General features: G+C 39.4%; 3 protein-coding genes across 12 annotated transcripts; 2 read left to right on the top strand and 1 right to left on the bottom strand.

Moving 5' to 3' along the window:
- Nucleotides 1-379: 379 nt before the first annotated feature.
- On the bottom strand, nt 380-17,156 carry LOC116064699 (bromodomain-containing protein 8-like). 9 transcript variants are annotated; one of them, XR_004108589.2, is made up of 21 exons: nt 16,677-17,155; nt 16,166-16,262; nt 12,187-12,256; nt 12,007-12,056; nt 11,733-11,855; nt 11,545-11,625; nt 11,346-11,410; nt 10,278-10,420; nt 9,721-9,810; nt 7,889-8,080; nt 6,573-6,663; nt 6,068-6,211; nt 5,635-5,795; nt 4,923-5,403; nt 4,760-4,803; nt 4,357-4,625; nt 4,096-4,188; nt 3,104-3,172; nt 2,556-2,890; nt 1,214-1,258; nt 380-944 (listed from the first exon to the last, which is right to left on the bottom strand). XR_004108589.2 is itself a non-coding variant. In XM_031319876.2 (21 exons), exons 1-21 carry the CDS (start codon nt 16,717-16,719, stop codon nt 885-887), a joined length of 2,694 nt encoding a protein of 897 aa, XP_031175736.1. In that variant the 5' UTR covers nt 16,720-17,155; the 3' UTR covers nt 380-884. The 9 variants fall into 9 exon arrangements, 7 of the variants coding, with proteins under 7 accessions (XP_031175736.1, XP_031175737.1, XP_031175742.1 ...); XM_031319876.2 differs by having other exon boundaries at nt 2,608-2,890; XM_031319877.2 differs by having other exon boundaries at nt 2,608-2,890; nt 17,068-17,144.
- A 3,476-nt stretch (nt 17,157-20,632) lies between these two features.
- gng8 (guanine nucleotide binding protein (G protein), gamma 8) lies at nt 20,633-22,672 on the top strand. The gene is made up of 3 exons (XM_031320262.1): nt 20,633-20,963; nt 21,629-21,739; nt 22,192-22,672. Exons 2-3 carry the CDS (start codon nt 21,656-21,658, stop codon nt 22,318-22,320), a joined length of 213 nt encoding a protein of 70 aa, XP_031176122.1. The 5' UTR covers nt 20,633-20,963; nt 21,629-21,655; the 3' UTR covers nt 22,321-22,672.
- Nucleotides 22,673-22,877: 205 nt separating this feature from the next.
- Nucleotides 22,878-27,096, top strand: tmem45b (transmembrane protein 45B). Of its 2 annotated transcripts, none has more exons than XM_031319971.2 (6): nt 22,878-23,027; nt 23,705-23,902; nt 23,990-24,202; nt 24,303-24,487; nt 24,941-25,083; nt 26,187-27,096. In XM_031319971.2, the coding sequence occupies exons 2-6, from the start codon at nt 23,713-23,715 to the stop codon at nt 26,296-26,298; spliced, it is 843 nt and encodes a 280-aa protein (XP_031175831.1). In that variant the 5' UTR covers nt 22,878-23,027; nt 23,705-23,712; the 3' UTR covers nt 26,299-27,096. The 2 variants fall into 2 exon arrangements, with proteins under 2 accessions (XP_031175831.1, XP_031175830.1); XM_031319970.2 differs by having other exon boundaries at nt 22,922-23,027; nt 23,697-23,902.
- The last annotated feature ends 6 nt before the right edge of the window (nt 27,097-27,102 follow it).

Genomic DNA, 27,102 nt, shown 5'->3' with positions numbered 1-27,102 from the left:
CTCATTTTCTTTTTTCCAAGGCACCATGACTTTACGTATGCTCTGATGTTATTGTAGCATGTTTGTGTATTCACAATAAAGTATAATTTCTACCGTACATTACTGTATTTTTGTATGCGACAAGACTTTTGTTCAAGCCAAATCTGACCTTTCTGTCCTAATTCAATGATAAAACTCAATGAATGATACAAACCTTTATTTTGGTATAATAAGCATAATCCAGAAGCCTTTGCCTTTCATATAAACCATTTCTGATTCCAATTGATCAACTACAAGTCAAGTTATTATTTGTTGTTCCTACAACTTAGATAAGCGACAAGACTTTTGTCAGGCACTGTACAGCCATATTTAAAAATGATCTGAACGTTTTTAAAATTAGAAAACTAAAAAACAAAACTCAAATGATCCCATACAAAAAAATTAAATGTTTCTGTTTGAAATTAGTATGACCATTTACAACTTCTAAATTAATCAGACTCTTTGGCCTCTGGTTTAACATATCATCACCAACATGGTATGTTTTCACGAAATCAACCAGACTTATCTGAAGTTCAACCAGAAGATCATGCAGGTTTAATTTCAGAGTAACTTTTATCTTCATTTATATAACCTGATGTAATTCAGAGCAGGCTAAGCCTAAGTGATCTGCACCATTGTAATCTGGGATTATACAGTTTGTAATCCATGTCTGTATGGCTGTCTCAGAGGAAATAGGCTTCTCCATATCACAGTCTACCTATTTAATTTAGAGTGCAAATAAGGTTATACTGCATTTTATGCAGAGTGAGAAATGGTGCAACTGACAGAATAAGTTCAGTCTTGTGGCTTCACACCTTTTACTTCAACCCAGCGACACTTTTGGATACTGTCCACATACTGTTTGTTCATTTCTTCATCTTGAGGTCAGCTTCTATGGCACAACGGCGCCCTCTGGTGCCTCCATCCTGCAGTCAAAGAGAGGAAGAAGCAACCTATTAGACCACATCTTCACTCAAAGTATGTGACTGAAGCAACACCAGCGCTTCACAAACAAGTTGTGCTTCAAGATGTTAAATTCACGTATGACTTAGCCAATTATCATATTTAGCTCTATATGAATGAGTTACCCTTTGTTTTGATATATACAACAACTGTAGTTTATATTCTGTCTGCTTCTGGAAAAAAAGAAAAGAAAGAAAGGGGGAGTTGGAAAGGCTGTAGGACAGGTACTTACAAAAAGAGAAAGAAGGAAGGCAGGAGAGGACATGGAGACAATGTCCTGTAGGAGGAAAGTAAAGCATATCAGAGCTGCGACACAAAAGTGCATTTAAGACTCAAGAAGAAGCAAAATAATGCCAAGAATGAGAACAGAGAATATATTCAGCAGAAGGAAAGGTTGAAATAAGCTTTGAGAGAAGTACTGTTGCATAGACATACATAAAGTGGTATTTGCCACGTGGCCATTTTATCCATTTACTAATTATTTCCTCACTGCACTGCAATTGCACTACTTATTCACGTCAGATATTTTTTAAGGAACATGTCAGCATGTTTAGCTCAATAACTACATACAACATACACTACAGACATATTCATGTCAACCATTTTTCAAAGCATAGCATGACGTTTTACAATCATCTCCTACCTTCCAGTCAACTACTGGTTTCAATTAACATCAGTACTCTATGAAACATCAATATTCAACAATTAAAACTTGCATCATTTGTCATCAAAACATTTAGTTTGGCTGGTGTTGCTTCATCACCAGCCAACTAGGTGCTTAAGTAACAAAGGAACAAATCACAGGGTGAATTATAGAATATGTAAAAATAAAAGTAAGGTTGTTTTGTCAATGTTAATGTAGCTCTTATGTAGGTGTTTTGAAAATGCTCATGTGTTACTGTAATCAGGTTCTAGTACAAATGTAGTCTAATCAATCAATCTCACTAATCAATCTCACTAATGCCAGTTCTTTTTAATACCGTTGTGAAATTAATGGAAAACAATAGCTTTCTTGAAGGTAGAATATCAATGTAAAAACTTAATGTATGCTTTGGTAAATAGTTGTCAGTAATGTTCTTTTTGCATTATTACATGATTGCTTACCATTTTCCAAAGCATAAATGTTATGTCTTCTTTCCAGTCAACCATTGGTTTGAAACTTGTTTGAGATATATAGTTATCACCACAGTGAAAAATGTATTGTCTTTTTATAGTAATATAGTAATGAATTTAAAGATAATCCGCTATCCATGATTGGAGTTGAGTAAAAAAGGTATTGCATTAACTGATATCTGTAAAATCAGAGCAATAAGATGAATAACAAACAAATTGTGACAGGTGGATTGTTGCAAAAAAAAAAACTAAAGTTGACTTCTGACAAAAAAATTCACTTATGATGGATTACTCATTACTTGAATGTTTCAAGTCTCTGCAAGTTGATTTTTAAAGCATACGAAACCAATGGCTACCTGAAAGGATAGCATTCCAAAAACTAATGTCATGCTTTGGAAAATGTCAGGCAGATCTACTTTAGCATCACTTTCTTCTACCTTTAAGTCAGCCTGTTGTCTCACCCTTGTCTCTTCTTCTGTACTCTCTGCTTTTGTCAAAATTCTAGTGAAGCACCTTGTCAGTAGAGTCCTGTTTGCGTGTGCTCTCACGGCCCCTCAGGCTCTTGGCGCTGATACCAGACTCTGACGTCTCCATGATAAGCTGGGTAGCCAGAAACTGCTGGATCTGCTCCAGGACATCACGCTGCATCTCCAGAGCCATGTGGTACACGTCATGATCCAGACTGTTGTACATGACCGCATTCTGAAACATCAGCATGATGTCCCTCTGGAACTCAGCGGTGGTCCGAATCACACCAGTCTCAATGTTCTTTTTTATGGCGGCAAGGTCCATGGGCCTGTGGAAGTAAAGAAGGGGGTTCGAGTGATGTCAATAACGTCAATAATCCAATGTCATCTAGCATAAACAAGGTTGTTTTTCTTAGTGTCTGAAAAGTTTATATTTGTGTGATGTATGATCACCACGAGCAGTAGCCACTACTGTATAAAAACTATTAGTGAAATGAAAATAGCCATAAAATATGACCACAGCAAACATATTCTGTGCTTACCTCTGCACAATACTGTGGTACCCAGGTGCAATTTCATCTGTTACTGGCTGCAGGAAGACATTTGCATACCTACAACAGGTTCACATAAATTACAACTGTTTCAGAAATGAACAACAAATAATTGCATATCACATCAGAGGCTGAGCATCAGTAGCTAGTGTTACTGTTAAAAGAATAGTTCGGATTTTTAAGTGGGGTTGTATGAGATACTTCTCCATAGTCAGTGTATTCCCTACAGTAGATGCCGGTTGGCACGCCCCCAGTTTGGAGAAGCAGACAGGAGTCCCGACACAGAAGCTAAGCAATATACAGTACTTCTGTTGACAAAGGCTGCAGCAAAACATATTGTAGCCACCTCAAAAAGCCCACCTAAAAAAACCAATATCAGTTTATTTGTACGCTATATTTTGAATATTTTCCCTGCTTTACCTTGCCGTCAGACAGCTGTTTCCTTTGGCACTAAATTTTCTCAACCATAGAACATCCGTATTCCTACGCCTGTTCAGTCTCCCTCTGTAAAAGTTCTTCTGTATACTCTGGCTCATAAAGTCTTGTCCACAGTGAACGGCATGTTGTCATCGCTGTCATAATCATCATTTTTTATTTTCTTGCATTTGCCTATTCCATAAACCGCTTAAAGTCTGAACCAAACAGTGAACTGTGACGTTATACAGTGTGTGGCACAGCTGCACTTGCGGTTGACAAAATGTAGTGCCAAAGGAAACGGCTCTCTGACAGCACAAATATTCTAAATATAGTGTACACTTAAACTGATAGTTTTTGTAGGTAGGCCTTATTTTACGTGGCTAAAGTGTGTTTTGCAGCTGCCCCCATTAACAGCAGTATATTGCTTTGCTTCCGTGCCTGGACTCACAGCTGCCGCCAAACTGGGCGATGCCAATCACCATCTACTGTAGGTAATACATTGACTACTGATGAAGTACCTTATACAACCCCACTTCAAAAGATCCCTTTAAGAGTCACATCTTGACCTGTGATTGGCCGCTGCACGCCACACCAGCATAATGGCTTTCTTCCAGATCTTGTGAGCCTGTAGAGCTTCCAGGTCCTCACTGCACACAGAACTGCACAACAATGATATGTAAAAAAAAAAGTACAAACAGAAAGGTCATGAGGAAAGTATTATCAAGCAGAACCTGATCTGCAGCATCACACAGTGAAACATGTTGCTAGGTGACAGAATTGAAATACAATCTTTCCTTGCAGTGTGTGCCTGTGTGTGTTTCACTTACAACTGTGATGAGGCAGGGCTGCTGGGGATGGAGTCTGCGGTTGTGTGGAGCTGTAGAGACGAGGAGGCCGTATGGAGGCTGTATCCATCCTCACTCTCGCTGGCCGCAGGTTCTAGCTCCATCTCGCCGTCTGGCTCTGACAAGAATCCCTCCACCCCATCACCGTCTTCTTCTCCACACACTTCTGGCCCATTGTGCTCATTGTACACTTTAGTCCCTGAGGCATTCTCTCCTCCCCCGACACTTATTCCATCCTCAGCTTTCATCTTCTGCAAAGACATAGAAAGATGCAGAGATTCAAACCCAGCTTACAGTGCAGGAATAGTGTGGAACTACGCACTTCTGCATTTCAGTACAGCAATTACAAGCATCATGTTCGCTCTGTCCTCGTTGGGTGCTATACCTTGGGATGCCTTTCTGTCAGTGGGCTATCTTCTAACACTGAGTCTGCCAAGATAGTAAAGATGAATAATAAGAAGGAAATGGTTATGCAAAATGCATAGTTGCATGCAAACTGCATGTTATGAAGCAAGTGAATACTAGTATTCATGCATGAGTGTGCATACCTCCATGGGGTTTTTCAGGTCTTTGCTGTGTCCACTTCTTACTCTCACATTTTATAGTAATACCCCTTGAAATTTGGCTTCTCTGGTGTGCCAACCCTCCAGTCTCTCTCATGGCCTCAGGTTGTGGAGGTGCTCCAGTGTGGCAGTGCTCCAAACTCTTTGAGCTGCGTGAGGATGAGGAGGTGGGAGGAAGGCCCCTTAGTCCCATTGGGAATGCTGCAAGACCGTTATCTTGACTGTTGCAAACAGAGGAGAGTGAAGCTGAAGTCCCACGCTGAACTTCTAACAATTCTGTCTTCCCCTCCAGACAACTGTGAAAAGACAAGGACTGTGGGTCCCCTGTGGGCACTGCGGGGTGAGACTCATGGGGCTGGAAAGGCCCAGCCTCCCAGGCACCAGACAAAGCATGGCCGTTCTCCTCACACAGTGACAGCGCAGCCTCAACTGCAGCTGCATCCAAAGCCTCTACAATCTCATCTGCCTGTAGAGGAAGAGATATAACTCTAGATCTTACAGAATAATTGAGTTTCATTTTGCCATGTCCTGACCTGTAAATCTCAACAGTGATGTTGGTGAGTAAACTAATGTCATAACTGTCTAGATTAATGACCAACATATATTTTAAAAGAATGTTTAAAACCTCAAGCAGATATTTCTTTCACAATTTGTCCACAATTGATCTGTGCTGTAAAAAATATATAGTACTTTTCACCTTGTCCTCAATGATGGCAATAATGTCCCCCACTGTCTTCAGGTCCAGCTCATCCCCCATGTAGGACCCAGACACATCCTCCTCACTGAGCTCTGACACTTTATCCTCTGCAGAGACAGGTTGGCATCCAGGTGGCAAAGATGGCACCATAACATCCATCTCTGCACACAAAGGACTGATTTTCAACTTTTTTTTGTTTTCTAAGATACAAACTAGCAGTAGTAGCTATAGCAGTTTGTAACCACAATAAATCTGAACAATTGTTTGCTTTAGGTTTACAAAGATATTTAGATACCTCTAGATATCCACAAAAGGGAAAACTGAATTGAAGTGAAATTAAATTTCTAGCTACAAAGCAGGTTTAAGGACATTAAGGATGTGAGGTTTAGCCTGTTGATTAAGCACGGAGTGGTTTGGGTCAAAGTGGACGGACCTGTACTTGCAGCAGAGTCAACAGGCACAGGAGTGGCAGCAGAGAGAGGAGCACTGGAGGCTGAGTCAGCACTGACCATGAAACCTAACGGAGCAGAAAACTGGGTGGGACTTGCCTCCAGGAGACGGGATAACATCGGGGCACCTGCCATGCAAGCATTCATACACATTAACACATAAAGTGCAGAGTGCAGACAAAGGAGCAAAGGCTTTGAGCTGGCCAAATGTATGAGCAAACAGCTAATAGGAGCACTTTTCTATAGAAAGCATATATACATTAAGGATGCAAGGAGTAAAACTAACCAATATAAAACATGTTCCTACTTGTTTTTTTGTGCCAAAGGGGATTCTACTAGATATTGTCTTGGTTGGAATTAAATCTTATTTCAATCAATTACTTTGTAAGATGTTTTTCTTTACTTACTTTAACTTTTTTACATGGAATTTCTCTTGATCAGTGTCAAGAAAATTATGAACAAAAATACAAAAAAAGACTTTATCTGTACCTGTTGCCTGAGAGAGAGGTTGGCTAGGCGGAGCCAGCTGCAAGTCATTTGCTGCTGTCATATTACCGGTGGTCACGTCACCCTCCCCAATCTGGGATATAAACGCATACATGCATGTCAAACATTTTCCAGTTTTCTTGTGCATAAAGTGCAAATCAAGAGAAAAGAAATAAACTTGTCAAATCAGAAATGTTGTTGTTTGTCACATAGTAATCCATTATGTGAAAGTGAATTTTATATGTACACTACATAATTTTATAAATACTACAAATCTAAACTGAATGTCTTTGTGATATTTCTACAATTTGACTGGAATCCCTGCGTGTATGTTTATACAAAGGGCCATACAGGCAGCACTGCATGTCAGAGCAGAAACGTTACCAAAAGAATGTGAGGAGGCAAAGATCTAGTAAAGAATATACTTATTCTGACATGTAGGGATTTCACATTAGCAGAGTAGGCTTCATAAAAATGGAAATGGAAAAAACATGAAACAAGCTGGACAATTCCAGGAGTTAACTGCGACTAGCTGAATAACACTTCCTTAGCTGCAATGGGAAATGATGCCGTACAGAAAACACTGATGACATCTGACAAAAGGCTTGGAAGTACAAAAAATGTACATGACAGTAACCTGAAAACAAAAGCCAGCCATCTGCAGTTTGCGAAAAGATGCCTGTGCATTAAAACAAACCATTGAACTATTCAGCTATGATGCAGACGTATGATGGCAATTTTAGCATAAAAACAAATGCAAAAAAGATTTAGTGTTGTGTTAACTGTGAAATGATACATTTTTATTTCTTAAAAAAAAAAAAAAAAAACAGAAAACGTGTTAAGGATAGGTGTGTTTAGAGTGCATATGACCATAGATAGGAGTAATACCCGGGACAAAAACCAGGCATATACAGAACACTTCAATGGTTTCAAACAGTACTATTAATGATCTTGTGTAGCACAGCCTAAGACAAACCCCATTCAAAAAGGAGTGGAATTAAGTTGTTGTTCACACATGCACACCATCCAACTTTACAAATATACTGAGAGAAAATCCTGACACTGAGATGTCCTAAGGTGAAAACTCCAGCACATTACAATGCAATACATTTGCAAAGATGACTAAATGCTTAATGCAATTGGCAAAACAAACCACAGCTACCAAAACCACAAGAAAAAGAAAGACAAAATGATTAAATACTTCCTAAACACTAGTAACTCTACAAATAATGAGATGAAGATGGGATGCCCTGCAGACTTGAAGATTAATTACAGAGCTTGGCACTGTTAGCATAATACAGTAAGTCTCCTCCACATACCAGTCTGGAATTTGTGGCCAAGATACTGCCTTTCTTCAATAACTCTGACAGGAGCGGAGATGGTGGTGGTGTGGCTTTCTGGCCCAGAAGCTTCTTTTGGGTGGGGTCATCCAGAAGTGACCCGTGGCCGACGTCATCATTACCAAGTCCAGAAGACTCAGCAATTGACATTAATTTGGCTGATCCTGAAGCCTAGCGGCAGAGAGAGAAATGTGATGTCATATTTTTTTCATACCAATCAAAGGTTTTCTTCATTGATCAACTCTGATTAAGTGTCTCTATTGTAGAGACTGTGGGAATGGTCAAGAATATTAGACCCCTTTCTGAAATATAAATAAAGTCATATTTTCATATATATTAGGGCTGCAGCTATCGATTATTTTAGTAATCGAGTCTTCTACCAATTATTCCATCGATTAATCGAGTAATGTGAGTAAGAAATTACTTTTGTTTTATAGTAAACAGCAATAGTAAATATACAAAAGAGAGGTTTCCTTTTTAGAAAAAGCAACATTTGTTTTGCCTAAATTGCATACAATAACAGGGATAGATGCTTATATTTGTAAGCACTGGCTGCACGGACCACCAAGCCCCTTATTCTGTTGGCCAAGGTACATTTTTGGTGGCCCAAATGTAAATCTTTCTCGCCCCATTCCCCTTCATGCCTGCACTGAGTCTTTACATTGGATATGCAAAAGAGCTTTTCACTAAGCCCAGGTAAATGTGACTGTACAAAGCTTACAGCAGGGCTATTCAACTATACTGTTCTGGTGGACACATTCTCAGAACGGTAATACTGAGTGAGGAGAAAGAATGAAGAATGCGGACATCACCGGCATGGTCTGATGACGTCATTCACGTGCATATTAAGTAGCCATGAGGATTTACGGCTCCAGCGGAGAGGGGCTGGTTTGTCTCCGGCAGCAGCTAAGTTTACAAGAATTTGTCCAAATTTCAAGATCTGTAGCAAACAGGGTTCGTTCCGTGGAAATGATGAGTAGACTGATGTTTTCTACTGAGAGGATGTAGCATTGACACCCTGCTAGTGGTAAGCTAGTTCGACTTTACAATAGACACACTGTACAGAGTTTTTGTTTTTTTGTAGCTTAAAATGATCCCAAACTTTCTGTCGTTTTCTCTTGCCTGTCTCTTCTCTTAGCTCGATGGTGTTTTAAGCCCCCAACGTCTCTACCAGGCAGCACTGCGACCGTTGACTTCAAGGCACCTAACCCTAACCTTAACCCTAACCATAACTATTGCCTAATCCTAGTGCCTTCTAGTCAGCGCTGCCTGGAAGGAGACGTTGGGGGCTTAAAACACTGATAAACCTTCTCTTAGCCCCTCACTATTTTCGCTCTCTTCCTTTAGTTGTAATCTGCGCAGTCTTGTGTCCACAGAAGCGTCAGCCCTTTGTGCGCTAGTAATAATCATCTGTGCGGAAACACAGTGAGCGGTAAAACATTAGTTACATTAATTAAATGAAGCCTCGAGGCAAAAAATTTAGCATTGAGGATTTTTAGTAATCACATTATTCTAGTTACTTGAGGAATCGTTTCAGCCCTAATATATATATATATATATACATATACATATATATATATATATATATATATATATATACATATATATATATATATATATATATATATATATATATATATACATTTTATCATTTGCCAAGTGCCATGGCCATAGCACAAGGTTTCACTCAGATTTATAACATAAGCATTACCCCTACTAAAAATACAGTTTTTAAATGTTCCATGCAAAAGTATGATTATTAAAAAGTAGGGCAGACCTTAAAGGTATAATATGTAGGAGGTATCGCTTACTGTTTTTAAACACACAGCGTTCAAGTTGGCCCCTCCTCCCCGGCTTAACAAGCCAGAAAAAGAACGTGAGAGCAGCGGTGGTCGAGTGAGCTGGAGAATAAAGGCAGAGAGGTAGCGCCGAACAAAGTAAATCGAGGAATAAAACGTTATTTTCGGATTGTCTCACAGCGGTTACGCTCTAAAGCATAAATAATCACACCCACACCTCCGCAGGATGGTCTGTGTGTGTGTGTTTGTCAGTTAAACTTGTGCATTGGTATGAGATGCCGAGGGGCGTGACAAAACAGTGGTACCTGGGAATGACAATGGGCTGCACACCCTGCACAATGTTATTGGCTGGGGGTTACACACCCATGTGGAGCCCAAAGGCTCTTTGCTGATGCCCATAAATGTCCCGCACACAGAAAAATAATAAGAAAAAAGAAAATACACGCAGAGGGCAGGGTCTCTGTAGATACAGACACCGCCACACACATGATTTAAAAGGATTATTTTTGTATTAGTCTATACATTGTTTTAATATACCTTTAAATTCTTTTGAACCTTCAGTAACTTACATTTTTTGTTGATGCAAGATCCAGTGTCAAGCACTCGAGTGGGTCACCTGGTGAGAACTCCTTGCTTGGGGAGCTACAGTCTGAGGGTGAATGCATGGTGATGCTTGGCACTCGCTTAGGTGTGTTCTTTGCCACCTGTCTGGCTGGAAGAGGGAGGGGCAGCATAGAGAGGATTCTCTTATCAGTCACACGAAAGCTGATGTTCAACTTGCCTTTTTTCACAAGAAAAAGGTGCCATGAGCCATGACTATCATTTAGTTGGTCTATTGGTCCAATACTTGACAACTATTAAACACATTGCTATGAAATTTGGTACGAAAATTGGTGGTCCCTGGAGGATAGATCCTACTGACTTTGGTGTTCCCCAAACTTTCTAGTGCTATCAACAGGTCAAATTACTGATATTACCAAGCTGTCATCAGCCTACTGTGAGATCATTGATGACGCAGGTTACAGTTATCGTGTTTACATACATGTTAGCATGCTGAACATAGCATGTTATGAATTTAACAAGCTAATATGCTAAACTTTAGCATGTTATTAACATGCTAACTGTGGCATGTTGACATGCTAATGTTGAGGCTGAAGAAGTGCTGAACCTGACAAACTAAAGTCTAAGAGCTAAGACTGAGCCAAAACTAGCAATGTTGAGCTGAGCCTGAACAGTTAAATCTGAGTTGTTCCAAAATGGCCATTGTATCAAATGTACCCATTAGATTTAGGTAGTACTAATGTACAAGAGGATAAGCTCAAAGTGAGTGTTCAGTTCCAACGAAATAAGAAATATCCTGTGTTTTTCCTGTGTATTTTTTTTCCAACTCTACAGTAATACAGTAAAACAGCTTACCTATATAATGTTATCAATCAATCCGCCACCTCTAAAATCTGTTACACTTTAAGCTAAGATTAAATAAGGGATAATGTCAGCATACGGGCCAAGTGATTGAAGAACAGCTGAGGATGTTTCAGAAGTAAACATACAATTTATGGAGCATCAATACAATTACTGAAAAATAATTCTGCATTGGTGTTTTCCCCCTAAAATACCCCTTAAAGTGAAGAAGATACCCTGATAAGAAGCATTTGTGTTTTTTCTTTTCAACTCTGTTTCTTCCTCCTCCAGTTTCTCCTTCCTGAAAGATAATATTAAGATAATATATTGTGTGGGTTAGTAGATAGTTTCTAATGTCTAAGCTTTACAAACAGAAAAAAAGATGTACTGTATCATTGTATAAACAGGACAGATAGAAGGTTTGATGCCTCTTACTGCAGAACTTCTTCCCATAACTCTTCTAGTTTGGAATCTAGACGTCCTGCTTGAATCAGTTCAGCCTCTCTCTTCAGCTTCCTATAACAGAAACATATCAACAGCAGTTTATAATGCAACTACTTTGTTTTTTTTGTTTTCACAACGATGGTGATGTGTTCATGCTGTTAAAAGCTATGTTTGTGCACCTGTGCTTCTCCTGTGTTTCTTTGATCAACCTTTTTAGTTCATCAATCCTGTCAGCTGTCAGCCTGCGTACTATCACGTCCTCCACTGTCTCCACCACTTCACTTTTCTCACCACGCTTCCGCCTTAAGGTAATAAATGCATTATTAGTTTAAGACATTTCATACATTTCTGGTATAAGACATGCGTGTGTCAAACAGTATAAAGCTATGTGATATATTTTTGTTTGCAAGTCTACAAAAACATGCTAGAGATAAAAGTCACTTATGCGCTCACTTTGGGGCCTCTGTTGTTTCCAGGAGCTCAGAGTACTTGGAGGCACAGTGCTTTGAAGAGCCAAAGGAGAATCAAGAACAACTTTGTGACAGGACAAGATATCATTTGCCAAACATACTGCAGAGGTCATGAATTTGGTCACTGTGTTCTGCGGTAGAGTGAGTTTGGATTTTGTCATACCTTTTGAGAGAACCAATCAGGTGGTCGCCCGGGTTCTGCAAATGGCTTGATGGCTCGACTGACAGATACCCTGTTGAGATTAAGAAATTTTGTAAGACAATCAAAGATGAAAACACAAAGCAGGCTACTCTTTCTGTTCCGGTTCATTGTATTTTTTAAACATTTATTTCTCCAAAGTCTAAATTATTCTATAGCCTATATAGTCTATTGTGTCCATTTGTTTGTTATTACTACCTTTTGGAAGGCTTTTAGTTGTAAATTCATGCAAAATGTATGCAAAATTAAAGCCAGCATGCACTGGGCACCACCATCGAAAGCATGCAACTACAGGCAACCACATGCCTACCTATGGTTCATTCTTTTATTTGCATGTCTTTGGATTGTGAAAGCCACAGCAACCACCCTTTCAAGCACACATAGGGGCAACAATGCTGACAAAACAGCCACCCGTATTGACAATATCTAATCTAATCTTAAAGGCATATTATGTAGTAAACATCGCTTACTGTTTGTACACAGTGTTAAAAGTTGGCCCCTCCTCCCTGCCTCAATAAGCCAGAGAGATTCATTATCATTCATCATAAGCCATTCATTATTTGTACTGTTTTCATTTTTAATTTGAGGAAACTAAAGTAGTTCAGTTAGAAAGTCACACACAGCTTCAATTAGAAGTTAGAAGCTCAGGCCGCAGTTATTAGGTCTGAAGAGTTTAGTTATACAGGAGCAAAGTCAGTTATTTGAGTTTGTGGCAAAACCTTTCACAGTGCACATTTTTCATTTTGTGACTTTCGATAGAATAAAAGACTATTTTTCCATTCATATTTCATTTTCTTTAAAATAGCGTTGAAGTCTTGTTTTGTTCCCGCGAACCCAATATGGTGTGTCATCTTGTCTCGTCACACCCCTACTAAAATGTCCATTGGGAAAAATGCCAAATACATACATTCAATAATAGCATATTCAATAGCCTAATATTGTGTGACCTATAAGATATGTTGCAAAGACAACTTGCATATAAATTATAATTTATACAAAAGTTGGGTTTTGCCTCTGTTAAGACATTGAGAGATTCACTGAGTGCTGAGTCAAACATTCACTTACTCTGTGAATTAAGGATTTATTTAGTTTTTTTACTGTTGTACAGTAGCCTATATGCTTCGTTTGCAAAGTTAGTGACGAGTTCATTCTGCTGACTTCTTTTAATAAAATACATTTGTTAGAAATTGGATCATAGCGTTTGTGTGTTCTGCGTTTTATTGCTGTTTAAATGTAGGCTATTAGGCTATATGGCTATTTAAAACATATGTCCGGTAGTTGTTAGTGTTAACCCAAGACATATTGCCGGATTTTGTGCGAATGCAGAGTTCCATCCTGTCTGTGAGTCGGTTAAACTTCAGAATCAGAATCAGAAAAGGTTTTATGTGGCCGGGTTGGCTCAGTGGGTAGAGCAGGCGCACATATAATTAGAAGTTTATGCCTCGACGCAGTGGTCCAGGGTTCCAATCCGACCTGTGACGATTTCCTGCATGTCTCCCCCCTATCTCCCCTTTCTCACCTAGCTGTCCTGTCGAATAAAGATGGAAAAGCCAAAAAAAAAGAAAAGGGTTTTATTGCCAAGTACGTTTTTTAACACATACAAGGAATTTGTTTTGTTGTTGTTGGTGCATGTTACACATTCTCTAAATGGAATATTAAACAATATAAGTATAGGTATTAACAATATAAGTATAAGTATATGTACACAGTATGTATTAAATTAAAAATAAAGATAGAAATAAAATAAAAAGAGCATTACAGCAGAGAGAGAACAGTGGCATGAAGAGCCAGGGGTGGAGTGTCAGGGTGGTTTCCGGGCCTTGTTAATAAGGCTAGTGGCGGATGGGAAAAAGCTGTTCATGTGGCGTGTGGTTTTGGTCCTGATGGACCTCAGCCTCCTGCCAGAGGGGAGTGTCTCAAACAGTTTATGCCCAGGGTGGGAGGGATCGGCCACAATCTTTCCAGCTCGCTTCAGAGTCCTGGTGACATACAGGTCCTGGAGCGGCGGCAGATTGCAGCCAATCACCTTCTCTGCTGACCGAATGACACGCTGCAGCCTGCCCTTGTCCTTGGCAGTGCTAGCAGCGTACCAGATGGTGATGGAGGATGTGAGGATGGACTCAATGATGGCTGTGTAGAAGTGCACCATCATTGTCTTTGGCAGGTTGAATTTCTTCAGCTGCCGCAGGAAGTACATCCTCTGTTGTGCTTTCTTGACGAGGGAGCTAATGTTCAGCTCCCACTTGAGATCTTGGGAGATGGTAGTTCCCAGCAAGCGGAAAGACTCCACAGTGTCAATTGTGGAGCCACAGAGGGTGATTGGGGCAGGTGGGGCTGAGTTCCTCCTGAAGTCCACAACCATCTCCACTGTCTTTAGAGCGTTGAGCTCTAGATTGTTTTGATTGCACCAGGTCACCAGGTGGTCAGCCTCCCACCTGTAGGCGGACTCGTCTCCATCAGAGATGAGTCCGATGAGGGAGGTGCCGTCCGCGAACTTCAGAAACTTGACGGACTGGTGACTGGAGGTGCAGCTGTTGGTGTACAGGGAGAAGAGCAGAGGAGAAAGAACACAGCCCTGGGGGGATCCGGTGCTGGTGCTTGTGTGTCGGTGTGGCCAGGTTGGATCAGTGGATAGAGCAAGCGCACATATACTGAGAGGCTTATGCCTCGACGCAGAGGTCCAGGGTTCGAGTCTGACCTGTGACGATTTCCTGCATGTCTTCCCCCTTTCTCACCTAGCTGTCCTATCAATTAAAAGCCCAAAAAATAATCTTTAAAAAAAAACAAAAAAAAAACTTGTGTGTCGGTATCAGACGCTGAGGGGCGTGACAAAGCGGCAGTACCTAGGAATGAGAACGGCTGCACAACCTGCACGCTGTTGCTGGCTGGCTGTTACACACCCACGTGGAGCCCAAAGGGTCACACAGCAAAATAAAAAGAAAAGAGAAAATACAGGCAGAGGGCAGGATCTGCAGCTACAGACACTGCTACACCCCCCTAATGGTTCATAATTGAGAGGGATTATTTTTGTATTAGATACATTTTTCTTTGGTAAAATACTGCATATTATACCTTTAAGTAAAAGATTGAATGTATAAAAAAACTAGTGCTGTCACTTAAACGCGTTATTAACGGCGTTAACGCAAACCCATTTTAATGGCGTCAATTTTTTTATCACGAGATTAACATTCTTTTTGGCCTAGCAAACGTTGTAGTTTTTTTTCACATGCTGTTGCAACAACTAGTAACATTAGAAAAACTGCAACACCACACCAGATCTAGCTAGACCGGAAACAAAACAACAGGCACGCCACACACACTTGTTTGGGCTTGCGAGCCGATCACTTTGGTCTTGTCAAATGGTTCCATTGACAAGACCAAAGTGATCTGTGTGTTTTGTCGTTGTGAACTGAGCTATCATCGCAGCACGTCCAGTCTGAAATACCACTTGATGGCCAAGCACACAGCTGATGCAAATTCTCCGCCCACTCGTCAAAGCCGTTACATTGTGTGAGAGATTATTTGTTCCAATTGAGAATGTTAGTGTGAAATTGAACACTACACTATGCCAATGTTGTTTTCAATAAAAAAAACATTTGCACAAAGCAATCCGATCTACTTTTCCATGTTGATAAGAGCATTAAAATGAGAAAAAAATAATGGGACAAAAAGAAATCAAGGGACATTTAGAATAGATAAAAATGTGCGATTAATTGCGAGTTAACTATGGCATTAATGCGATTAATCGCAATTCAATATTTTAATCGTTTGACAGCACTAAAAAAATCGGAACTCTTTATACACTGCCATAAAGCAAGTAACCTCTGAAAACTTTAACATATTCATACATGTTCAAATTACAAATGTCTATGTATGACTGTATAATAGACCATTGATGCCAGTTTTAGACTAAAGTGGCAAGAATAGAGCAGTAGTACAGTACCAGTTCTGGTCTCCACTCTTCATGACAGATGTGGCCAAACACAGCTTCTCCCTCACTGACCATGGCTCTATTGGTCCAATGACAAGTAGCTTGTGTTCTGCAGATGTGGAAGAAGATTAACAAAACATGACACATGCAATATAGTTTATGTTCAACTGATTGTCCGCTACAGTTCTCAGGCCTGGTAAGGAAACTATTCATCTCGTAAGATCGGCTTCATGTTTCTGCTACCTAAAGCTGCCCACCATACCGGCCGGCAGTTCACTATGGACACATAAGTGCTAAAATCAGTGCACCAAAAGCATGTCGTTTATACTGTTGGTGGATCCACCATTAGTGTAAATAGAGTTGTCAACTCGTAATGACAACCATTAATCCTTGCTGGCTCCCCTGCAGGGAGCGGAGGCTGCCGTGCAGGAAGTTAGTAGTGATAACATCAACAGTACGACACGTTCAACGCTAACGGATAGCATGTCACGTCATTTGCTATATCAACGTTAACGTTACTCACTTCCAACCCCGTTTGCCATTTTCCTGTCATCCCGACATCCCATACATCTTGGTAGATCGAAACGCAGCAATAAATATAACACTGGCGAGATCCGAAAACGATATACATCAAATTATGGACCTTAACATCAATGAATGTTACGTTATGGGTGTTGAGGGTTTCAAGATTTCTCTTTCTAGCTAGCAAGCTGAATCACCGTTGTCCGTTAAAGTCACTTGTCTCGTGTGTCTTAGCTTATTGGTAACTTAAAAATTAACTAGCTAGCTCAAACGCTATAACGTTATAGGGCTTTCTATGTAGCTAAACACTCGCAAAAACGGTTTAATTTCGCGTTAACCTCGACAGAGTCTGTGCTACCAAGAAACAGCCAGACGATAAAAATGTAGCTTACTATAGTCACTAATGTTATTTGTCATTGTAGCTTGCAGCTAGAAGCGAACTGTTCGTACACGCCCACCACCACAGAAGGTGAATGATGGTAACGTTACACCCCCGGGGTGCTTTTCCTAACTTAGCTAGCTAGCTAAATCGCTTGTTTTTGAGTTTTACACAAATATACAATTTTTCTTGTGGCTGTAGAATATCAATACAACAACAACAACAATAATAATAATAATAATAATAATAATACATGTACAAATGTGAGACTAACAGCCATTTTTTTTTTTACCTTTGAGCCTAAATGTAGGGAAGATATTTGATGCCACTTGAAAACCCTTAACCAGTTAAATACTTATTGTCATACAGTGAAGTTATGAATCATGTTGAATCATGCTGTACAGGTATTGCGAGTGCACTGTAGCAAATTACATGTAGACTATTAGCTAGATGAAAGATTTAAAATGCCAAAAAAAGAAATAAAGTGAAATACAATACACATTATATGTATATATAATACAATACCCCCCAATGATTTTACTGTATCATAATATGTTAAAAGACATTTATTTATTTCTCTTTAATAACAAAATGAATTGCTTTAATTGGGACATGACTTTTCCAAGCCACATTAAAAAAGAAATCAGAGCACAGAAAACAAAATGAAGCTAATATTTCTAGTAGGGGACCTTTGGTATTTATGGAATGGACCACCGGAGAAAAATAGGGGAGGGTCATGTCTTTTTATTCTTTGTTGAGTGGAGGGTCATCCAATTTCTTTTAGTCTAGGGGGGAGGGTCACTAAACTATTTTATTCGTGAAAACAGCAACATTTCAAAGTGGCTTGTTTGGTGCATATTTATCCATGTAGCTCCATGTAGCTCTCTCAGTCTTGGCCCCTATCGCTAGCAGATGGGTCCCTCCCTATTTAGTCAGCCAGACAATTTGAACTGTAGCTTTAGAGACCGTGGGATTTCCCAAACTGAATAAATCCTGCTGACACATATAAACACAAAACTGCTTTGCTAGCTCCATCATGTTGTAACTAAGACATCTGATGAAAAAAATATTTTATTCATTAGCATGATTGCCGTACTGTTTAGTTCAAAAACATCCAAAACACCGTATGATACCCGACTCAAATATAGTTTCGGTCCCGGTGATATTATATATATAAACGACAGCCTTTTCAAGGCATTTGAGAAGGAAGGAGTGGTAGCATGCAAGCTCCCAAATTGACGCTCGTCTGAGAAATGGAGTTTTGGATAATGTTCAGCTTCGGCAAGCTTACCTATGCTAAAATATACAATGACTGAGGAAGCCTAGTGACGAGTCCATAGCAACCAGTGTTGAATTACCCAGTGTGCTTTGCTGAATGGTCTCAATGTTTTATTGTTTTATTTCATGTGAATACTAGTTTACTAGATGAGTAACTTAGTATTTGAAGTAATGCAGTAATGCACGAAGTGTGCATTTAGTTTCCATGCTTATTGTGTTTCCACAACAATGTTAGTGAGTAAATCTACTGAAATGGCCACCACACCATAACAGAGGAGTGTGATGCGTAAGATGAGAATGCAGAGGTTTAATCACAAATGTCTTGGCTGTGAAAAAACAATGGCTATCTGTATGACTTTGCCAAGCACAAACCAGTACAGAAGGCATCAATAAATTGTTGGGGAGGGTCATCCCTTTTCTCCTTGTCATTTTGGAGGGTCACCCAAAATGTATTGTTGGTAAAAGTCAGGTCTATTTTGTCTAAAGGTCCCAAAACTCCTCTGGTGGCCCCTGAAATAAATAATAAACAGCCCCTAACCACCTGTAAATTCTGTTCTAACTTCGGGAAATGCTAAGTGGGCGGCTGTCCCACATTGAGCAGCAGAGCAACAGACTAGAAAAAAACTGGTTTACATCCATTTTCACAGTCTATGTTTACAACCAGTATGATCAGCAAAAAACAACAACCAGCATCATTTTGAAATGAATAATTTGGGCTTAGCTTTACATGTAATGTCAGTATGAAATACGTCTAGTTGCAACCTTTACGGTTTTATGAAACTGGGACACAAATCCCTTGATAGTAAAATAAAATGTAAGCCTATTTTGATTGCACCATAGCATGTTACACCATTTTGTGATTGTTGCATTTTGCCACTTCCTGCATGTTGCTAGATCTCCCTTTTATGAACAACTGCTGTAGAGGTTTCTATTTTGTAATCCCACATAAAAGCTTTACCTGAGTTGTAGTCAATGGTCTACACAAGAGGGAGTATTTGCTTTTCCTCAATTATGCCCGAATACGTCATTTCTATTTATAAACCACTTACACCAGAGTATTTCTTTAGTGTTGTGTAGATCAACTCATAAGGAAATAAAGTATACCCAAAGACAAATCTGTAAATGTCAACGTTAAATGTTAAACATGTGTACACAAGTATTGATGGGATATGCAGGCACTTGGCCCTCCTCTCTGGTTTCATCGATCCTATGATGTAGCTTGTGTCATTAATGAACAATATGAGAGAGGAGACATGCTGGTTGGCTGACTGGATGAATGTAAAGAGTTTATACTTGTCCGGCATAGGAAACAATATTGAGTTCTTACTAAGTAGGACCACAGAATCTGAACAGTCCCTGCTTGGGTTATGCACCATAACACTGGACAAATTAGTAACTGACTTTGTGACAGAGGTTGGTTAGATGAAACAGCGGCTCTTTCTAATCATATGGTCCAGTATCTTCCACAGAGAGAGACCAATTACTACAGGGAAACAAATGTTAATGAGGCACTTGACATTTAACTCCATAGCACTGCCTCTTCACCCCCTGCTGCTGTGTGGAATAACTGTCAGCTCTACAGGAAAGACTGGAAGCCTTGTAGAGGATAGGCATGAGTCACATAAGTCTGAGAAAACTCACACTTTGACAAAAACTCAATCACTTACTTTGCAAACTTAGTGTTGGCTAAAGGCTATTGCATGCTATCCAGTGATCTTGTGCATTTATTGTAGGAAAGAATTAGATTTTTTTTTTTTCGAGCTTGATAAGACCCTCTTGAAATGTTGCATTATTACCTGTGAATCATTGTGCATTTAGAGTCATTCCTTACTACTGCTATACTGTAAATCTGCACAATGCTCCATGTAACTTTGTCAGAGAAAGACCCACAGGTTACATCTGACCTACAGATAAAATCATAACATACAAAATCAACCTGTTTGCTGAAGGCGTAATAATGTGTTACACTGTAAAAGCACTTGAAACAGAAATTAATGTTGATGACATTTGGAGGACTTTTTTTTTTATTCTAAGATTAAATTGTGCCAGACAATGAATACTGATTACTCAGTATTGATTGCTCCTTCCCAATGCGCCTAAAATGAATGCACTTGGTAAATATATGTATTACCGATTTTGTCTGAGAATGAATTACAAATAGGAAAAACAATTAAAGTCATAGGAAACAACATATTCTCTTGAGAGCTTCTTCATTATAATCTAATGCATTTTATGTTGCTGTCAAGTCAGGTGTTATGAAGAAAAACAGGTGTTTCTTTCATCTCATTGTAATAAACTATTAGCTATTTAAATATAATCCCCATTTAGGCTCTTTAAAACAAAACCTATATTTAATGTTCCATCTTGCAACACATGCTCCTCTATCATCTCAGGTAAGCAAGTGATAGAGACTCTAGAGATGAAGGTCACACCACATGTTGCCTTTAACTGCTGCACTGAGCCCATCCTGGGGGCAGAACCACAGCTAGTTATGTGAAGGAGGGAACGTATTGAAGTCTTTCTCCTCATCTTTGCCATTCATTTCACTTCATTTGTTACTCGAAATTGGAGTGGGGGACCCCGTTGAAGACAAGCAGACCTTCATTTCAGGAGCCGGTTGCTGTTGGTCTGGTGAGTGATGTGATTATTACGAGTTAGGATAAATCTTGAAAAAAGTCTATTTTTGTACAGATTAATGGAAACAGCTCATGCCAGACCATATACCTCTACATGTGTGTGTCTACAAGTATTAATTATATCAGTATGTAGAAATTATTTGTATTGATAAAATTGACAAATTTATTTCACACCCACAGACACTGACACAATAAATAAAGTGCCTTTTGTTGTTGACCAATGATGGTTTTCATTTACTGCTCTTTAAAAGCAATGATCTCTTGCATCAGTCTACAGCAGCACCTGAGCAACACATTAGCAGCATTAAAAACACTGATTATAACTCTCTACATCTGCAGTTTATGATAAACCTATTTTGAAAGAGCAAAACGTTAATGTTAATGTTAGGTGTATTTACAGCAAGCGGATGCCCTCCCCCGGGGAAGCTGCCCTCCTCCTTTGAGACCCTTCCTGTGCCACTTGCAGCTGAGACCCAGGGAGCAGAATTAACAAGCTAATTGAAACTGACTCTAACCATGGCACACCTATTGTCACCATTGTGTTTGCTCTGTGTGCACTTGAGAAGTGTATAACCATGTTTGTTATTCACCTAAATTTTTTTTAGCGGTGCATACTGCTATTTCATGTCTGATAACTTAACATTTGATGGTTTCCTGCAGGCTTGCTGACTTTAGTGGGAAACTAGGATGTCAAACAACATGGCCAAAATCGCAGATGCCAGAAAGACGGTAGAACAACTGAAACTGGAGGTCAACATAGAGAGGATGATGGTGAGTCAGCACATTATTGAAGTACACAACCAATGATAACGTAAAAGTTTACAACTCGCTTTAGATTGTTAAGTATGGCAACATGTCTTGTGTTTTAATGAATGAATAAAAATGCTCTTTTCACTTTTCTGTGTCTCAAAAAATATTTAATTTTATGTTGTTGTTTTTTTTTTTAATTTACATCTGTTTTTAAACTTTAACTTGTTGAAAACAAGTCCATTTTAACAGATAGAATTTTTTAGGATAAATCTGACCACAACCTCCAATTAAATTAAATTTGCTCCCTTTTAATAACTGATATCAGTTTCACACTTATAATTGATGCAGGAAGAAAGGCATTCTTTCAGTCTTTGATTCAACAGTAAAAAATAAATAAGGAATAACTGCATTTAAAATATTTTTTATCCTACCCTTTCATTTTTGACATGCACTAACACAACCTTTTTGTACAGATATCCAAAGCAGCAGCTGAGCTGATGGCCTACTGTGAAGCTCATGCCAAAGAGGACCCTCTGGTGACATCAGTACCTTCTTCTGAGAACCCGTTTCGAGAGAAAAAATTATTCTGTGTAATACTATAACCCCCACATGTACAAGACAAATGTCTACGCATTAACACTTTACATTTGCTATTTTAATGTGTGAATTTCATTTCAGTTTTAATGACAAAGAAAATGTTTTTTTTTATTATTTTTTTTGAGAAACCTGAGAAATGATCATCATTTGGACATGATAATGACGGCAATACAAATTTATCAAAAGTGGGTTCAAAGTTCATTTGAACAGGCCAGCACTGCTGCCTCTCCTTCTGTACACAGATTGTATCTGAGCTTATATATTAACTCAATTGTAGCCGAGTTCTCATTTTGGCAATACTGTTTTAGACTGATTAATTTTAAGGTATTTAAAGGCAAAATAAATGATAAGATTTGTTGTTCACACAGTTTGCTCTAGATCACATTTTCTCAGCATGAAGAAAATAGCCTCACATTAATGTGACAAGGACACGTGTTAAAGTAAATCTTTTTTTTAATTTCCCGAATAAACAACATGATCTTTAGTCAGCTATTGTTTTTCTGCCTGAATGTCACAGCCGTTTCCTAGGAGGATGTCCCTTGGTCACAGAAACTAATGCAAATGATGGGTGGGGCTATGTGATGACTCAACACAGGTTAGAAGTACACACAACAGGTGTGCACAGTTTGCTCAGACCAGAGTGCTCTCATTTTACCAGCTGCCAGGATTCACAGGTTTCCAAAGTCTTTGGGAGTTAGCAGCAGAGAATAAGGTATGTACATTCTGTTAGCCATATATTACAAGTGTGATAGGAAAGGCTAATTTTCACATTTAGTAACTATAGAGGGACTGTTTTGTGACAACTAACTTACAGTATCATCAAATCCAGTCCAGAAAAACTTGTCTAACTAAACGTGTAGGTCTCAAACAACCTGGTGCCTTATGCCTTTTGACATCTAGGATAACTAGAAGAAGTTACAAACGGTCAACTTTAAAAGCATTGATGAAGTCAAGAACACAAAAAAGCCCTAATTTTCCACCTTAAGAGTGACCATGCTACATTTTTAATTCACAGAAATAGGCCAGTGGCAACATATTGAAAGCACATTAATCAGCTTTTCATATTTGATCAGCTTCTCTTGAGCTGTGAGTGCGACCAATATTAATAAAGAGATACAAATTGCTTTAGTGCCTTTATGAACTTAGGTTGTTAATTTAACAATATGATGTTTACTTTGCAATAACCTACTATCCCGTGATTATGGGTTATCTTATTGTGGGTATATTTTTCCGTTTATTGACACTGTATTGCAAATTCTCAAAACACCATAAAACAATGCTACAAGCTTGTACTTTAACCTCAAAGTTAATTCAAAGGAATAAGAGCATTGAGATAAAAAATAAAACTGTGTACTAAGTACTAAGGTGTGTTATTTTTTAGGTTTTCAGGCCTAACGATGGCCAACTTTGGAGGACATGCCATTCCTGGCTCTTTTTTCCTGTTCCTTGGCTTTTGGCTAACCGTGAAACATGTTCTCCAACACTACTGGAGGAGAAGTCAGCCTAAAGGAAGACACATTATGCCATCTTTCTTTAAAAAAATGGACTTCTTGGAGGGAGGATTTCTAATCTTTGGTTCATTTGTTGGTTAGTTTTCCTCTCAATCATCTCCACACTCCAAACTCCCTAAACCTGCTCTTGACTCATCTCATTTGTCTGTTGTCCTGTCCCCAGGTATTATGATTGAACAGTTTGTGGTGGATGGGCCACATGCCCATCTCTACGACAAAGAGAACAATTCATGGGTCAAGCTGATGAACTGGCAGCACGGCACAATGTATCTGTTCTTTGGGATCTGTGGAATAGCACTGGTTGCCAGTAGTGCATCCAAACTGGTGCCAGCTGGTGTTGACCGCCTTGCTCTCTCCGTGGCTCTTTTTGTTGAAGGTAAGCTTTAGGTTTTAGTTTTACACTTTTCCTTTTCATCACAAATACGTCCCCCTTGTGTGTATTTGAGTTTTGAGTTTGATTCTCCCATATCATCCAGGGTTTCTGTTTTATCACCACCTGCACAATCGGCCCCCTCTGGATGCTCACATCCACTCACTGCTGCTCGTGCCTGTGTTCAGTGGATCAGCCAGCACCATGTTGGAGGTGTTCATAAGAGACAACATTATTTTGGAGCTGTTAAGAGCATGCCTGTTCATCCTGCAAGGCTCATGGTTCTATGAGGTGATTAGCAAAATGAGACATTGAGAATGTCGTAAAGTGTGGAACAGTGTGAATATGCCCATAAACATTTCTTGAGCTTTCAGAGCCACCAACAATTGGTACCACACAGTACCAATGTACTGTATACACTATACTCGATACAAAACCAAGGAATACTTAAAGGACCATGGCAGTGTTTTTGACAGTTTAAGTCTATTTACTGCAACTTGTGGATACTTTAGACTTTCCTCTTGGCAGCCAATTGATTTAAATAATTCCTGTATGCTTTTCAGTAACAAATTAGTTCCACCTTGGTCCATTTGTAGAGACATGCAAATCCATTACACTGACTTCAGACTTGTCTCCTTTTTCTGTTTTGTAAATACCTTTTCATTTAACAGAACATTTTGCTTAACATCACAGGCAGTTGGCTCCTTTATTTAATATATACTATTATACTATTTGTCATTTCAGATTGGATTTGTACTTTATCCATTAAGTGGACCGGAGTGGGACCTGAAACTGCATGACAACCTCATGTTCATTACTATGTGCTTCTGCTGGCACATAGCTGTGGCCCTGCTTTTAGTCACCTGCATCTCCTCTGTGGTTTGGTTGTAAGTATACTTTGCCTATACAGGTTTCAGGCAACTTCCAAGGAAATGTAACAAAAACATGTTAAACCACTATTGGAATGCAGCAACAATGAGCTTGTCTGCCTGCCAACGCAGAGACAATCAGCCAAAACAAAGGATGAAACGGGCTATATTGCCTTTATAAACTTGTTGCCTTTATAATAAGTCTCTGAAAATCCTTTGCGGTGCTACCAGCCAGTGAGCATGCAACACATACTAAATAGACAAATTGATAAATAAATTGAAGTGTCTACTTCCCAAAAGATTTGGGAACCTCTGGTCTAGGTTTTCTAAGTGCTTTCCTGCATTACTGTACTGTATTAAACACATTCAAGATGAAATCGGATCAAATAATGATTTCTTAAGCAGTGTTAGAGACTTTTAGTTATAGCTTTCTTTGAACAGAAAATAGCAGGAGTTTTTAAATGTTTTATTCCAATCTCTGAACCTGCATTGTAAGGTACATGCATGAAGATTATTTTTTTGGGGGCTTTTCCACCTTTAATTTGACAGGACAGCTAAGTGAGAAAGGGGAGAGAGAGGGGGAAGACATGCTGGAAATGTCACAGGTCGGATTCGAACCCTGAACCTCTGCGTCGAGGCATAAACCTCAGTATATGTGTGCCTGCTCTACCCACTGATGCAACCTGGCCACACCCCTGTGGAGTTTTTGTAAACATGGTTTTATTTGCATTCAACATTTAACGTCTCACTATAACGCGCTGTATCCCTAAGACCTGTTAAACAAGTTGAGTGTTTTATAGCCCTCGGCAGTCAGCAGAAATATTTCACATTACTGTTATACTGTACATTATTTAGCTTGCTTGTGCACACACTGGTAGAACAGGAGATGCACACATAAGTTTAAAAAAATGGCTCTGCAGTACCAATAGTGGGCAAAACTGAGGACTTGGTTTGGGTGTTCTGAAAACACTTGGAAATGTGGCTTTCCCTTTAAGATACTGCTTGTAGGAACCCTTGAAATGAACATATCAACACCATCAGTTAACTCGGAGTAGGCTAGAGATGTGTAATCTTTGTTGTTGAATGCATTTGCTAAAGTCTTGTTCTTCTTGTTCCAATAGCACAGTGAAGCGGTTCTCAGGAAGGGGACGGGACATAGAGATTGGAATGCGAAGTACATCCTCCAAAACAAGCTCCCAGAAAGCTTTGCTTGAAGAGTCGGATGAAGAGTGAACGCATGATTATGGTTCTTTAAAATTTTTACTTACGTTTGATTAGTTTTGGTCCATAAGACCAAGGGCGTTTTTTTAACCTGCCTTGTTTAGTTTGGTTGAATCGAACACTGGAGCTTTTACCCCCTTGGTGCAGTTCGTTTGGGCAGGTGTGAACACAGCAATCGCATGCGGGTGCGGACCAAAACTACGTGGTCTCAGTCCAGTTACAAACCAACTCTGGTACGCTTTGATACGATTCGTTTGTGGTGAGAATGTGATCCAACGCACTCACCAGGTACTCCTTAAGTTTGAGTAAAACGGTTCCTGTAGTCAGGCGTGCTTTGCAATCTGTGATGTGGCAGAGCATAGAGTAGCAGCTTGCAATGTTTCTCTCACCGAAATATACTGCAGTCAAGCTCATGTCTCTGTGGTCAAACCAGCAGCTGCTAAAGTTGGAGACAGACACCGGCAGAGCAGAGTGAAGTCCCGGTGAGCAGAGCAGATGTAGTAACGCTGTTCACGAAACAATGTCTGGAAAATAATTTAAATGAAATGAGCTGGTTTGACCAAGTGGATGTGAGAAATATGCTCTTTTTTTGCTCCCACCCCAGACACATTTGACCAATAAAAGGAGTGAACATAATGGATTAGTTTGTAGTGATGCGTTTTGGTTCGCTTTGATTTTTCTCTGTGTGAAACCAAACCAAGGGGAAAACGCTCCATGTTAACAAAACTCATCATCTGATTCGGACCAGAGCTAATGAACTATAGGTGTGAAAACGCCCTAAGTCTGCTGTTTTGTACAATTCATTTTTGTCAAAAA

This window comes from Sander lucioperca, chromosome 13 (assembly GCF_008315115.2).
Source record: "Sander lucioperca isolate FBNREF2018 chromosome 13, SLUC_FBN_1.2, whole genome shotgun sequence".
Classification (NCBI taxonomy): domain Eukaryota; kingdom Metazoa; phylum Chordata; class Actinopteri; order Perciformes; family Percidae; genus Sander; species Sander lucioperca.
This window is presented reverse-complemented; position numbering and strand designations above follow the sequence as displayed.